General features: G+C 40.1%; 1 protein-coding gene across 2 annotated transcripts in view; it reads right to left on the bottom strand.

The window, feature by feature from the left end:
- LOC129354931 (protein TANC2-like) overlaps positions 1-15,740 on the bottom strand; it is a 56,074-nt gene that overhangs the window by 12,546 nt on the left and 27,788 nt on the right. Inside the window, exons 13-28 of one of the 2 annotated variants that reach the window (XM_055024482.1) lie at positions 15,130-15,210; positions 9,420-9,620; positions 9,170-9,304; positions 8,875-9,071; positions 8,046-8,154; positions 7,001-7,123; positions 6,784-6,921; positions 6,587-6,685; positions 6,270-6,461; positions 6,068-6,161; positions 5,029-5,162; positions 4,824-4,947; positions 2,189-2,364; positions 1,959-2,091; positions 643-734; positions 427-561 (exon numbers count right to left, since the gene is read on the bottom strand). In XM_055024482.1, coding sequence (XP_054880457.1) covers positions 427-561; positions 643-734; positions 1,959-2,091; positions 2,189-2,364; positions 4,824-4,947; positions 5,029-5,162; positions 6,068-6,161; positions 6,270-6,461; positions 6,587-6,685; positions 6,784-6,921; positions 7,001-7,123; positions 8,046-8,154; positions 8,875-9,071; positions 9,170-9,304; positions 9,420-9,620; positions 15,130-15,210 — 2,163 coding nt within the window. Of the gene's footprint in view, positions 1-426; positions 562-642; positions 735-1,958; positions 2,092-2,188; positions 2,365-4,823; positions 5,163-6,067; positions 6,162-6,269; positions 6,462-6,586; positions 6,686-6,783; positions 6,922-7,000; positions 7,124-8,045; positions 8,155-8,874; positions 9,072-9,169; positions 9,305-9,419; positions 9,621-15,129; positions 15,211-15,740 lie in introns of both variants that reach the window. The other variant, XM_055024481.1, reaches the window with a different exon arrangement.

The raw sequence follows: 15,740 nt of genomic DNA, 5'->3' as shown, positions 1-15,740 counted from the left end.
TAAAACGATATTCTTTGAATCCTTCTTGTGTCCTCAAATATGTTGTGCCCTTTTGGACGTAACACCATACAAGCTTCTCAATTTTCAATCAGCCGTCTGGTGAGAGCTGCTGTTGGATAATGTTCTACGGCAAGTTTATAACAGTTAAGGAATGGCCCCATACATTTAAAAATAACATTTCTTATTTTTAAAACTGTACAGTGATGTAGATAATTAAACAGAAATAAATGCATAAAAACATGGTCTAATTCCACACTGTATGGAAATAATGTAATGTGATCATTTAATGTGCCTCACTTAGTGAATTCAAAAAAATTTACTTTTAAAAAATATTTTAATTTACTTAAAATGACCATGGATGAAAATAAAGTAAAATAAAATAAAAACACACACATGCACACAACAACCCAGGAGATGGAGACTCACATTCATTTTACGGCGGCAGCGGGACAAGTTGAGCAGCACACACACTCTGAGCTTTTTGAAGGTTTTTAGCTCGTCTCTGGGGAACTTGTGGAGGGCTGACTGGTAGGACTGTGCAGCTTCTTTCACCTTTCCTTGCTGTGAATATACATACATGAATTACTGCAAACATTAGTAGCAGTGCATGTTATTAGCCTGGACATTAGTGGTAGTATTCACCTTGTACAATCTGTCTCCTTCTTGGATCATTTTACTGAGTAACACCATTAAAATGTCTGGCTTGGAAGTGGCCATGGCCCAGGTTGCTGGTCCTAAGCACACATAGACATGAAGAAATATAAATATATTTAAACACTTAGTTTGATGAAGATGGAAAAAAAGAATTTGGCTTGCTGTAGAATGAACTGGCAAAACAGATATTTTTAGCACCTTGCAAAGCAAAGCCCTTCAATCGTTTCCCATTACTGTCATGATGTGTCGATGGTTGGGTAACACTTTATTTGAAGGGGTGTCCATAATACTGACCTGACACTGTCATGAAGATAACACCTGTTAAAAAAGTGTTTATGAATGTTTGACTGTTGTCATGAAGTGTCACTCGGTTAGTAATGACACTTTTAATGCATTAAAAGTTAAAATTGCACCTATATCAAAATACGCATCAGCAGGTTTACAGAAGTTGAGATGAAACATTTTGTCACCTTCCCAATATTTCAGTGGATGCAAACTGTCTAATATTTTCTTCCTAAAATGACTTGGTTGAGCTTGGCCAACCTGGTTAGCATTTTGGGCTGTTGGCAGAGCTAAATAATACCTCAGTACAGATGAGGTTTCTGGACACGACACTTATCCTTTTAAAACAATAGAAATTAAAACACAGTATCCACTGTGTAGGGTTTTTTTCACATTATAGGTGATGGTTTATTACAGTGTGAAACTATTTTGAGAGATCAAAACACTGCCAGACAAGGGAAAATTCACTCGATCGGAAAAAAGATGTTCCAATGAATTGCAAACACACATGCAATAAAATCCTAAAACAAGAAAACGTGATTGTGAAACAGCAACACTTTGCTCCACAAGCAAACTGACAAACTTGTTCCAGCATCAGTCATGTGGTATGGCCCACTTGCGAGGCTTCAAACGTCACAGCCTGCCCCGATATCTGCTTTGTAAGGCACAGAAGACACATCACTACTGATAAATAAAATGTAGAGAGAGAAAGAAAGTGGCACAGAAGAGTGAAGGAGAGAACACCAGGGAACAACAACTAATTCTAAAACTAAAGAATAACTGAGACTAAACTGATGGTGGCAAACTACCGGACAGTAGCCACAACTGCCCTCTGGAAGTCTGACAGAAGAAAGGATGCCATTCACCGGAGCCAGCGGGTCCTCAGGTGAAGTGTTTTGCCCAGTGACAGAGGCAAGTGGAGCGGGGATCAAACCCACAACCCAACAACTGCAGGTTGAGCTCCTACCACCGTCAACATCGGTTTATTGATAGCAGCGAAACATTCTGAGTCATGTTCCTACCAATCTTAGCTCCCTTTTTGAGAAGAGTAATAACTGCTGAAGTGTTCCTGCAGCCAACTGCTCGGTCCAGAGGGCGCATCCCACTGCAGTCCATGTGCTCCACCAACGCTCCATGATCCACTAGATACTGGACCTGCAGCAGCACAGACATGTAAGTAAACACCAACTTTACTTAGAAAATGAATACACTCTGACCATATGAAGTCACATCTGTATCTGTTTTAGCTAACCACTTCAGGGTCTCCACAAAAGGCAGCCAGGTCCAGAGGTGTTCGACTGCTGCGATCAGCATGGTCAGTGGCTGCTCCTCGCTCCACCAGCTCCCTGACCAATGTGAACTGGCCTTTGAGGGATGCCCAGCTCAGAGCAGTCAAGCCTTCCCTATCGATCTGGTTGAGAGAGGCCCCTAATTTGAAGACAGATGACAATCACATTACTGATTTTACTGTGTCAAACAGTAAGCTTAGAAGTTGATTCTTATGGTGAAAAGTTACTCACCCTCCATGTGCAAGTACACAGTGCCATGCCAAAGTATTCATACCCTTTGAGCTTTTTGTATACATTTATAATACAATGACAAATACTGACTTGTTTTCGTCACATTGTCTGGGTCTTTAATGGTTTTGTTGGGGGTTTTATTTTCTAGTCTTCCAGTGTTTTGTTATTTGTGAGCTCGCCTCAGGTCCCCGACACCTGGCACTGCTGTGGGGATCAGATGGGTCCTGCCTGCATCAGACTGTCCTCAGCCTGCTCCCAGACTCCCTGTGAGATTTCTGAGATTCCTGTCAGAGGTTGTGATGTTCACTGTTTTGCTCTTATCTTATTTTCCATTCTTGGTTAGTCATCAAAAAGCAGTAGAAGTAGAAAAACAGGAAGTACAACACAGTTGCAGCCACGTGGCAGCTCCTCAGCCCTGCAAAGCCCTGTTGTTTTCTTACCTGCTAATGCATCATCTGTGAATATTAAAAGTTGAGTTAACCACATATAATAGTGACTGAAGACATTCATTTATGGAGAAATTACTTATCATTGTGTTTGTAGTAAACTCAGCCCGTTACAAAGCTAAGACCACTACTAGTCTGTGTGCAACAGTGTGTGCAGTGACTTTGACGTTGTTTTTGCATCAGTGATACTTGTAGGTATTTCTTTGTTTATCCTGATATAGTTTCACAGAAAAATGTCAGTAAAGTCCACAAGATATCACATCTTGTGGATATCATCAATGATATCGTCAAATGCAGAAATGTGAAGTTTCTGCATTTATTCTGTTTAGCTGTTTGGATAGCTAGTGTTATTTTGCAGGCAAACCCTATACATTGGTTCTCTCTGTTAATGTTCCTGTTTCTGAGGTCCCTGTCTTCAGAGTGCCACAATGAGGATGGAATGACAGGCGGCTACTCCTAAATGTCTGTATGGAATCCCCACCTCTCTGGTTGCACTGTAGGCTTTTGACACAGGGTAAAGTTCATATTCATATGGAAGCAGTATACTTTCTGACACTTACATTTATTATCCCATGGCACAGGAATTAACCATTGTATGCTTGAGGTCATGACACACAATAATCTATGTGAATTTGGAGACATTTGGAGACAAAGTTACATTGTGAGAACCTTACATTTCAGCCATTTGAGATATTTCAACCATCAATCAGAAATGCTGTCAATACTGTGAGATCCCCGGGTCTCAGGATGCTTCTGACACAGGGGACGGATGTAAATATATAATGTGTCATGACTAATCAAAATTGGCATTTTGGACACTTATAAATGTTTGATTTTTTATATCAGAAGAAATTCAAACATACAAGAAACAGCAATGAATTGTATTACCTAAATCTCACATGAAAATAAATAATGAAAAAAGTTGTTTTTTATTTTTCTCATTTTTGATTCTACATTGACTATCAATATGCTGTAAATTTGAATCTCACATGAAAATGAATAATGAAATAAGTATCCATCCGTCCATTATTTTACATGCTTATCCCTAAAGGGGCAAGGTCATCCTGAACATGTCACCATTGCAGATGAAATAAGTAATTTTTAAATTTTCGATTCTACTTCAAAAACACAATTGAATGAAAGGTACATGGACCCGCTCACTGTATGTTTCGAGTCATTGTCAGGCTGGGAAGTGAAACTCTGCCTGAGTCATGCTTTTTGCAATCTGTAACATGTTTTCTTCCTGGACCTTTTGTTCCTGCCCATCTTGCTTTTAACCCCGACCCTGCTGTTGATAAGGATCCCCATCACATTATGATGCAACAACCACGTGTCACTGTGATTTTTTTTCTTACCAGAATATTGAGTATACAACTAATAGTTTTCATGTCAACACGTCCACCCGCCAGGAATGTCTCTGCAGCTCTTACCATTGCCTCAATTTGCTGCTTCTTCAACTTACCCTACCCAGCCTGTAAATTTCGGTGGACAGCCATGTCTTAGTACACCAACAGTGCTATCTTCTTTCTATGCTCAGTTGAAGGTTTGAGTAAAACTTTGTTCAAAGTTTGGAATACAATTTATGACCCAAACACTACCTAACTAAACTATCTGGTAGGTTAGATAGGTGTCTTTATGGTTCTCTAATGTTCCCCAACAACCCACTGAGGTCGTCATAGAACAAATTGATTAATAGTCAGATTAAATTAGATGGTTTTTAAGGCAACTGGTTGGACTATATTGAGGAGTATCAGAGTAAAAACCAATGAAAAAATTAAAAAAGCATATTTGAGAGTTTTATTTGAAATAGAATAATTATGAAAACATTGACAAAATGTAATAAAGCTCAAGGGCATGGATACTTTTGCAAAGGCACAATACGCCAAACTTGGACTCAGAAGCCTTGTGAGGTGAATGTTACCGTGATCCAACAGAAGCTGGGCAGAGGTAATGTGTCCTTCTGAGGCTGCTGTCATCAGAGCAGTTCGACCTTGCTGGTCCACACTGTTCACCTCGACCCCGTAGTTCAGCAACAGCTCCACCACCTGATGGAGAAACAATGGAAGAGGCAGAGATTTGGTCTCTGCAGGATTAAGTCCAACTGTCACCTGGTAAATGGGTTTTACCCGTGTGTGTCCCCGTCTCACGGCACTGAAGAGTGGAGTGATGCCATGCCTGTTGCTTTGCTCAGCAGCAGCTCCCTGATCCAGCAGGAGTCTACACACAGCAAGCTTTCCATGTCCTGCAGCAGCTGTCAGAGCTGATACACACACCAACTAGTCAATCAGCAGTCCAATCATTTTCAACAACACTAAATAACAATGATAAAATACTTGGCCTCAACCAGTCTATTTGGGCATGAAAGACCACAAAATGCACTTCGGTAACACATATCTGTTCATCCAATTCATAGCTACTCTTCTTGTTGTACATAAAAGAATCAGTTTGCTTCAAGACATTTAGACAAGTGGTGACTGCAGGGTCTGTAATTAATCAATGGAAAGTAATTGCATTTTAATTTAAAGCCATATTCTGAAAAAATATAGATTTTCAACTCAAAAACTACTTTGGTGCAAAATTATTGAATAAATAAAAATATGAGCTTAACAACAAAGATATTGTTTTAATCTATTTATGTTATCCATCATCAGATTGGTGCAAAGTGCAATTATATCCATTCAGCTTTCACATTTTTCAAGAACCCCAGGTCTGAACCCCAGGAACTGAGCTTCTTTGAAAAAAAAATCCTTTAGAAATGTGGACTGTGGATGCTGACATTAGCATGGATGGATGTCTGTGCTGCTGCAACATGCTTAGCACTGAGATGCTATTTTAGACCTGAAAAGCTTCAATGAAAGGCTAACTCCATGCACAACTTGTCCACAACAATAGTTTTTTCCAGTATCCCATCAAATCGTCTTTTGACGCATATTTTTTTAATCTAGAAACCAAGCTGGAAACCTAATATTTTCTTTCCTTTCACTTCTCAGTTATCCACTACTTAGTTTTGGACTATTGCATAATTTTTATAAAATTCATTGAAATGTGTTATTGTACTGTATTAAAATGCGATTCAATAACACATTTAATGCATAAAATTTTTGTCCAGAGGTTCTTCAGAACCTGTGTTTTGCTTAAATTGATGACATTTATTATGAATCATACCCGTCTCCCCCCACAGACAGTCAGATATGTTAATCTCAGGTCTCTGCTCCTCTTCCTCATCTTCTTCTGGAAGATCCAGGAGGTATGACACCATCTTCATGAAACACATCATATTATTATGTTACACATCATAGATTTACATACCATTATTGATGATAAGAGCATGTACAAATGTCACATGCTCTTAGCCTGAGTTTCTCACTTCCACATGCCCCATGATGGATGCTGCAATCAGAGCCTGCTGCACAGCCTGGCTCCTGCTCGTCTCCCTCTGGCTACAACACGAAGTGCAGCTCCAATCAGGGCTCTTCAGCAGGAAGCGCAGCACCTCAATGTGACCGTGCTGGGCTGCCAGAACAAGCACACTCCGACCTGAGCTGTCCATGTGGCCAATCTAAGTGTTTAGGAAGGCAGAGACCATATTCAGAGCAGTATTATGTTTGGTTCTGTTTTACAAAATAGTTTTCTGTCGAATTTTTTTCTTCTGCTTATTTTTTATTCAATAAGAAATTTAGCTACCTTGGCTTTGTGGTGGCTCAGCAAGGTGACAATTTCCAAGTGACCAGCTGCAGCAGCAAATCCCAGAGCTGTTAAACCATCATGTGACTGAGCATCCACCTAAAAATAAAATGCACAGGCCTCCTGTTTGGTTAAAGTCTTTTAGTTCATTACCATAATCTCAGGTAGACATAACCAAAAAAACAAAAAAAAATCACTTGGGCTCTGTGGTCGAGCAGCAGTGCTACGGCATCCTTGTGGCCAAGGTGAGCATAGACACACAATAAGGGGGCACCATTAAGGACTTCAGTTCGGTAATCCACATTGGCTCCTCCCATTATCAGGAGCCTGGTCACCTGAATGGACACAGAGAAAAAAGTGTTCATGCACCATCACCACAAGCACAAAGAAGTTGCTGTGGGTGTTTTATGCTACCTTGATATTGGGGGTATAGAGGTTGCGCAGTGACGAAAGAACGGGGCAAAGTCTTCCTGTGCTGTATGACATCCACAGGGCCTGAAGAATGGAGGAGGAAACCCCAAGTTTTTTACTCAAGCCCTGGAAGAGAGTGACACACACATACATATATAATCATGTACATATATACACTATAGTCACCCCACTGTTGCCAGCGAGGCGTCAGTCATGCTATAGTTAGCAGTATTGCATACAAAAAAAATTGGTATCGGCCAAAAGCAGAATTGGCAGGTCAGACTTTTTAAAGATCGGTAATCGGCCGGAGAATTGCAATAGGTGCACCCCTAAAGGTAAGACTTCGGTTGTTTTTTTCCCCAACAATTGTTTGCATGATGTTTTCTTTATAGCTTTGTCATTTTTGTTTTTATTATGTAAAGCACCTGGAACTACCTTGCTGCTGGAATGTGTTATACAAAAAAACTTTGATTTGGTAAGCAATGAAAATTCAGATTTGTTGTAGAATGTTAAATGGTAAATGGACTGAACTTATATGGTCTGCCAGTACCATATGCTGCGTGTTTGAGATCAGCCTGCAGTGGTAACTGTTATGAACTGTCATTTTGAAACGTTAAGGGTGTTAAAGTTAGCCTACTTTAAAAGTCTTCCCCACAACAATCCAGAAAATAGCCCACATATAAAGGTCAATATCCTTCACATAGATTTACATAAAAGAATTGAATACCTAGGTTTTGGAATATTGTTGTATTATGACAAGTTACCAGAAGCTTTCAGAATCTTAAGATGATGTTTTAGTGTCTGCATAGAATCTACTATAAATGTTTCATTACTCAGCAAAAATCAACCGCCATTCTCAGTGTCTAGTCTTAGTTAACATACTTTATCTGAAAGTAGTAGTAACTCGAGTAGTAGTAGAAACTGGGTTCCGGTAAAGGAAAATGAGGTAAAGGAACAAAAATTGAGCCATAATCAGTTTCTAAAGAGTAATTATCAGGTTTAGGTGAAAGGATTAAATAAAAAGATTTATTTCTGAGTCAAGGCGGACCTTGTAGATGTGAGCCTTCAGAATATGATGTCCCAGCTGCAGCGTCTGCTGTCTGCTCAGTTTTCCTTCTCGTCTGCAGAACCAGAACGCCAGCAGGGTGTGTCCACTTCTAGAAGCAGAGAGACACATGGATCAGAGAAAACATCAAAACATCCCAGAACCTAAAAAGCAATATCATGACACTGACTTTTGTCATAGTTCAGTGCTAATCTGATTGTTGTGCGATTACAATGGTGCATAGCTGACCATTTAACATTATGAAAGCATATGGTCTGCCAGTACCACACGCTGTCAGGCACCACACGTTATGATGTTCTCGTCTGCAAACTTCACTTTGGACAAATGAGACAATGAGATTGAAAGACTTCAGCTTTGGCTTCATTTCATTAGACTGTGAAGTCTTTCAATATTCTCCCATGATATAATTTGTTCGCCAAATTTTATACAAGAAAGTTGACATGGTTCAGTGTGCTTTTTCTTTAACAGTGGAGTATTGGCTTGTGAGTGCACTTTGAGGCCATTTTGGTCATTTTCAAGTGTGAATTTTCTTTTGACTCAACTGTAATGTGCTTAATATTCTTTTCCTGTGTAATTTCAAGTTTTTACCCATAATCCCATTTGAACAACCTTGCTTTGTTTCTTTCTATAAGTGGATTGCTTGGGTTGTTCATCTGGTGTGAATTTTGTTTCTCATACGAAAATGTTACCAGTCATTTTACCAGCTACATGTAAGGCAAATAACTGAAATATTTAGTAAGTTCAATTAAATATTTTGTGCATGCACACTTAAACTTTATAAGTCTTTGGGTCCAGCTGCATCTTAGGTTACCTTGGGTCACAGAGGAACTTGTCATCCTGTCCCTCCTCCCTCCACACTAGCCACTCCCTGAAGGAGGCATGGTTAAGCATCCTGCTGCCGTCACTCCGCTGTAGCAGGAAAGAAGAGAGCTGATCTAGGCGATGTATAAACTCCCCCCACTGGAATGTTTCTCCACTGAGGCAACCTGCATTCACCACCTCAAACAACTTGGGAAACAGTGAATTCAGAAGTTAGATTACCTCTGCAGTAGACTAAAGTGGCACCAATGTTTGGTTTTTAACGTACTTTAAAAACTGGTACATACCTGCTGATCGGTCAGTGGGTAGAGTGAAGCCACAGTAACATTGAGCAGAGGGAGTACTCTTTGAAAAGACAACTGGGTGGGAAACCGCATGTTAAGCTGTAGCAGGTACACTTCTGCTAGGTTGACCGGAACCACCTGCAAGCAAACACAATTGATTATCTACTTCACACAGTTTGGCATTCTCACATCTTTCTTTGCAAATGTAGTTTATTCATTTGTTCCCATTCTGTGACAATAACTCTATCATCACCTTAAAGCTAGAACTCTTCAGAACAAGGTAACCTCCTTCAATTAGATCAAGGGTCAGTTTCAGGTAGAGGTAAGAGCCTTTGCTTAGGCTCTTCAAGTGGCTGATCATCTTGGTCAGTGCTGTGCTGTCAAGGCGACCATTGCCCAGCGACACATTGCTCTGGATCTCAGGGCTGCTGTGGATACGCTGCATCAAGTAATCCTGAATCACAAAAAATCCAGATGCATACAGTAATTACAAAAAAGTATTATCTTACAGTATCTTTACAGACTTCTTCTGTTCTTGATTTTCATACTTCAGAGTTATACATCATCATAATATTAATGACTCGAAAATGTAGTTTTCTATTTCTTTATTCAGGAAAACAGACATCCAAATCAACCGACAGTATGTGCATAAGTAATTGCCCCCAAACACACCAAGGCTGTGCCACCCCTTAAGGCAACAACAGCTGTGATGCATTTGATAACTGGCAGTAAGTTGAGTAGGAAGACTGAAGACCAAACAATGGCAGACCTACCAATGGATCAGATTGCTGTCTCACCTCCATTCACTTATGAAGAGTTGACATAAGTGAAAGAAGGGGAGAGGTTATGACCAGGTTAGGACCCTAAGTGGAACCTCCATCCAGGGTTGGTGAACACCAGGGGGCTATGCAAATGGTAAAAGCAGGGCTATCAAATTGGCTAAAACCAGAATTGGCAGGTCAGACTATTTAAAGATCAGTAATTGGCCGGAGAATTGCAATCAGTGCAGATCAATCCTCTGATTTTTTGAATTTTCTCTGAAAAAAAACTGGAAAACTTGTTACAGGCAACATTAGATTGAGTTCAGGTGGTAACATCATAAGAGGGTTTGTGAGCCTGTCAACTGTTGCAAATAAAGCTCCAGCATTGTTCATGTTTGTGTTTATGACATCTGCAAAGAAAGCCTCCCTTGCATGTTTTAGTGTTGAGTGATAGTTACGTAGTCTTTCTTTATAGATGTCATGATGAACGTGAAGTTGAGTTTTACGCCATTTTCGTTCTGCCCTGCGGCAGAGTTGTCTTGCAGATCGAACTGTTTGTGCTTTTCTCCATGGAGATTTCTTCCCACTAGACACAACCTTTACTTTAATTGGGCAATGGAATCAATGATATATAAAACTTTAGACTGAAAATCATCTACCAACTTATCTACATCATTACAGCTTAAGGGTGAGGAGGAAGAGTAGATTTGATTAAATGTTTCTGCTGTTTTCTGTGAAAGAACGTTTTGTGACAGTAGCTGTTTGTCCAAGTTGGTCAAAGAATAAATAACTTTCATAGATAACAGCAGTGATCAGACAGTGCGACATCAGTTACAGAGACATTGGAAATATTCACACCTTACTGATAACCAGGTCCAGTGTGTGTTGCTTGTTTGACATGTTGTGTTAAACCAAAATTTTCTAAAATATTAAAAGCTTTTTTGCCCCTCTGTTTTGGGGTTTATCCACATGAACATTGAAATTACCAACAATTAGTAAACAATCACAATCAGTAAAGAAACTTTCCACGTATGTTGGAGTTTTGTATAAAGTTGGTGTCAAAGTTTGTTTGTAGCCTTTAACCTGATTCCAAGATACTCAAAAGAGGTGAAATGACCCAAAGAGATTGTACTACAATTTATGGTTTTCTTAAATATAGAAGCCACGCCTCCTCCTTTTTTATGTTTTCTATTCTCACTTAAAAAATTGTAGTTAGGAGGTGCTGTTTCAATTAGTACAATTTGGTCATTATTGTCATTCAACCATTTTTCTGTCAGAAACATCAATATTATTACTCGGTGATGAAATCATTGATTAATTTTACCACAGAGTGATCTGGTATTTAAAAGAGCTACTTTAAGTGAATTGGAGGCAAAAAGTTTTTCAGTCTGATGTTCCTTTAGGCAGTCTCAGGATCAGTCTGAGGATCAGTCTGAGGATCAGTCTGAGGATCAGTCTGAGGTTTGAATTAGGACCGCTGTATTTCATATTTCTGTTTTTTGTCAATTTTCTTATCGTGACTCGGACAGGTAATGTCCTGTTCTGCAGTACCCGGGGGCCAGACACATTCTGGATGGAGACAGGTGTAAAGATAATATCTGGTCCCCGGCCTCAGACCTCAGAAACGCAGAGTGATGGATCCTCTGGAAAGTCAGGGGCAGGTTGCTTAAATGTAGTGAGGTCTGCTTTGTGAGTGCTAAGGAGAGACGAACCGAGGTGAAGCTGTTGATTCATTCCATCTGTAAATTTAAGAAACTCTGGTCCGGAAGACATTTCTTCATTGATATCTGTTGAATTCTGTGAATGACTGAAGGAGCAGAGAGGGAGGGAGTCAATTTATCAGCTTGTTTTGGAATATCGTGCTCCTGATACGGGGAGCGTTCCATCCTAGTCAGAAATCCTTGAGCCTGTTCTTCTAGAGCGGTAATCCCATTTTGATAAAATAAAAAGGTTTGCAGCGAGTAGCTTTATCCCATGTTTATTAAGATTGCGTCCTCCTCTTCCAAAAGGTATAGTAGGTTTTAATCAGCCATTTGTTTATCGTGAGCAGCCTGGAGTGTTTTTTGTCTCCCCATCGAAGTGATTGGACTACTGAGAAATAACTTCATTTTTAATTTTCCCATAGTGTTCAGAAGAATATTAAAGTCCTTTTCCAGAATCTCAGACTTTTGCTTTGCCAGATCGTTGGCTCCAACATGGTCAACTAAAGTCTCGATATCTGGCTGATCAGTGGTTACAGAGAGCAGTTTGTTGGTTAAATCACCAGTGTCACCAGGAAAATATTGTACATTCCTGGGATTGCAAACAACACTGATTCCCTTTACTGCCTCATCTCCAACAATAATCACTTTTGGGATACCTTTTGTTTTTCTGGTGGTCGCTTTGTCCTTTGGAGCTTTGGGGATGGATGTGTTGGTCTTGCCTCACTGTTGATGTTTGAAGGCAAAGTTTCACTCAGAGGCTCAGGCTGGAGTGCAAAAAATCTGTTTTTCAGTGGGATTCCCACAGAGTCAGAATGTTTTGAGGCTCTTGCTGGTTGCTTTGTCCCTGGGAGCGGGGTCAGCGGGGTCAGCGGGGTCGGTGGAGGCGTTTTGGTTGCAGCTGCTTGTTTGTCTTTCTTTGGCGGAGCAGGTGTTGAAGTTGAAGGTGGGTTTCGGCTCAGAGCCGGCCACTCTGATTTGTCCAGGTGTGGGGTTCCCTGATAGTCGTCTCATCGGATCAGCAGTGCAAGATTCCCGTTTCGGCTTGGCACCCAGAGTGTTCCAGGGTGAGCTGCTCGGTGCAGGGCGCACGACCTCTCCGCTGATTTGAGGAAGAGTTGTTTCATTTCCACAGGCAGCGTTGATCTCAAAGTTCACCTCCAGTAGTTTAATCTTCATGTCTATAGACTGAAGTCGTTGTAAAACTGCTCATGTCCTTGGGGTCAGCCGGAGGCATTTTGCCCTGGTTTAACTTGGAGGTAAAGAAAAGTAAGGTGAAAATAAAAGTAAGAAAATCCCCCAGTCCTTAGGTTTGGAAAAATCCAGTTAAGATGTCAATAATGTAAATATAACTATAAAAACTGTCGCCTTAAAATTAAAAATAATTCACAGGCAGAGTTATCAGTAAGGACGAGAGAGAGAGCAGGATAAGCTGTTCCTCCTTCGGCAGTCAACACAACAGAGAAAAGCAGAAATGCGATCCTTAGGCCAACAAAACAGATCCCTTCAACACCTCGGCTGCACCTAGAAATTCTGTCCATAAAAGCAATGAACAGAATCGGTGACAAAGAGCAACAAAGACCAACTGTAATGTAAAAAGTTATAATGTACCCCTATCTGCCCTCAGCATCAGAGAATAACCTCCTTTACTCAACAATAGACAAATGGCCAGACCATCTGTATTGGGCTCCACAGAATTGTTGGTACATGACAATCATGGATTCACACCCATTGTCCAATCAAGTCTCTCTTCTCTGACCAGAACCTATCAAAGGAAGCCAGATTCACTGTTGGTCAGAGCAGACTTGACAAACTCCTTTGACTCTTTAGTCCTGTTCTCACCTTGCAAGGTTTAAATACATTTCTTATTTCTTCTCAGCCAAACTCTTGTTAAAGTAATTTTTACCATGACACAACTCTCACTGGAAACGAGCCCAACTTACTGCTGGCAATGCTGGACAGACTCTGACACCGGTCATACAGAGACCTAACAGCCCATATCAAAAGGCTCACTACCCTATACTCCCAGAAAACCTCCCACAGGGCTCCCCGAGGGACACAGTCAAACTCCTTCTCCAGGACCACAAAACACATGTAGACCGGTTGGGAAACGCCTTGCACAGGACCCTGCTGAGGGTGAAGAGCTGGTCCGGTGTTCCACAACCAGGGCGAGAACCACACTGTCCTTCCATAGATTTAATAATTGTGATTAATCAATAACAGACCATATAATTCCCTCAATAAAAAGTTGTAATGGAGTCAGACCACTAGTTAATGATTTATTCTACAGCCCTATTTAGGCAAGGATGTGGCGATCAAAATTAAACTATAATTATTTCTTAACAATGGGAGCAAATATAAAACCCAGTGAATTTGATGAACTTTTTAAACTTGGTGGTGGGGAAGGACATCTAATCTTCCATATTTATAATGTGTTATTATCCAGATCCTCACCGTCCATGCAGGGCCACAAAACAGGCTGGGAGCAGGAATTAGGAAAGGAGATAAACGACGCACTCCGGAAGGCTGCGCTAGAGAATATTCACAAGTGTTCTGCCAACTCTAGACACTGTCTTATTCAATTTCAAATTATTCACAGGCTTCATGACTGTAAGGCGAGGTTACATAAAATTTTCCCTACCACTTCCCCACTGTGTGACAAATGCCATATTGAAGAAGCCACACTTCTCCATTCTTACTCCTTGTGTACTAAATTAACCCCATTTTGGTCTGGCATATTTAAAACTTTGTCAGATATGTTTCATACAGAGTTAAGGATGGAGCCACTTCTGATTGTACTCGGAGTTTCTGCTCAATTGTCACACTTTAATAAATACCAACGACAACTTTTGTCTTATGCCTTCATCATAGGAAAAAAGCTAGTGCTGATGTTTTGGAAAAAATCTGTGGCTCCATCAGTCAAATTGTGGCTGGAGGAACTGGTAAGGCTCTCTCATCTGAAAAGAATACGGTTTTCACTAACAAATAACTTAAAGCGATTCAATAAAGCTTGGCAACCCCTTCGACAATATATTGATAACTCCACTTGAAAAGAATTTGATTTGACTCTCGGTGTGCTAAGATGTAAGTCCTAGGGAATGGGGAGGTGGGTGGGTTTTGAAATGTCCTTGATTATGTTTCCTTTGTTTTGACTTTGTATTGCCTTTCTGTTTTATGCTCACATCAAAAAGAGGATGGATTTGTATTGTTTGTTCCAATCTTTATGTCTGATTCCTCAATAAAACTATTTGACAACAATGGGAGCAAATATTTTTTGTGCAGATTTTGTCCCTCAATATATGAAGTCTAAATTTGGAAACTGCATTTGGATTTACTCAAGTAATCTTTGTCTGATATCAAAAACTGTGAAATGATCAAAAACAAATCAATGTCACCAAAAAATGAAAAAACAGAGGCAATCCATAACGGGGGAAATTTCTTTTCACTTCAAAATATGAACAAATCAAAGTGAAACAACCTGAAAAGGAGGTGTTCAGGTTACCTCCAGGTCCTGGTCTATAGCGTTGTTTTCCTCCTTTCCGTCCAGTGAGATGTGGTGAAACGGCAGACATTGCGCAATGTCCTGAGTAATTAAAAATAGTTTTAAAAAATGTTAATTCAGTATTTTATTTGCAATAAAATGTGAGGTTTTAACACAAGACTCTAGGCAGGCAGTACATTTTGCTTCTGATTCTATTTAAAACAAGATATTTAAGATTACTGAGCTTCTGTACATTATAAGGCAGATGTTTTAACTCAAACAAGAATAAATTTAGAATAGAATAGAATAGAATAGAATAGAATAGCATTTATTGTCATTGAACAGGATTCAACGAAATTTCTATTGCAACTCCCGTGCAAAAAGTCAAAAAATACAATATTAAATAAACAAATACACAATAATAATAATATATACAACTAAAATTAACTAAAGGCACTCAACCACACCAAAAAGAAGCAGCAGGTCCAATTATGGTAAAGTGCAGATGATGTGACAGTGCAAGTGCAGAACAATATGGCTGTGTGGGGGTTGGGGTGTGGGGGGGGTGTATGTGAGGTTATGATATGTGTGGGAGGGGGCGGCAGGGAGTAATGGCTCTGACGGCTGTGGGG

This window comes from Poeciliopsis prolifica, unplaced genomic scaffold (assembly GCF_027474105.1).
Source record: "Poeciliopsis prolifica strain line A6 unplaced genomic scaffold, Auburn_PproV2 SCAFFOLD121, whole genome shotgun sequence".
NCBI classification, from domain to species: Eukaryota; Metazoa; Chordata; class Actinopteri; order Cyprinodontiformes; family Poeciliidae; genus Poeciliopsis; species Poeciliopsis prolifica.
This window is presented reverse-complemented; position numbering and strand designations above follow the sequence as displayed.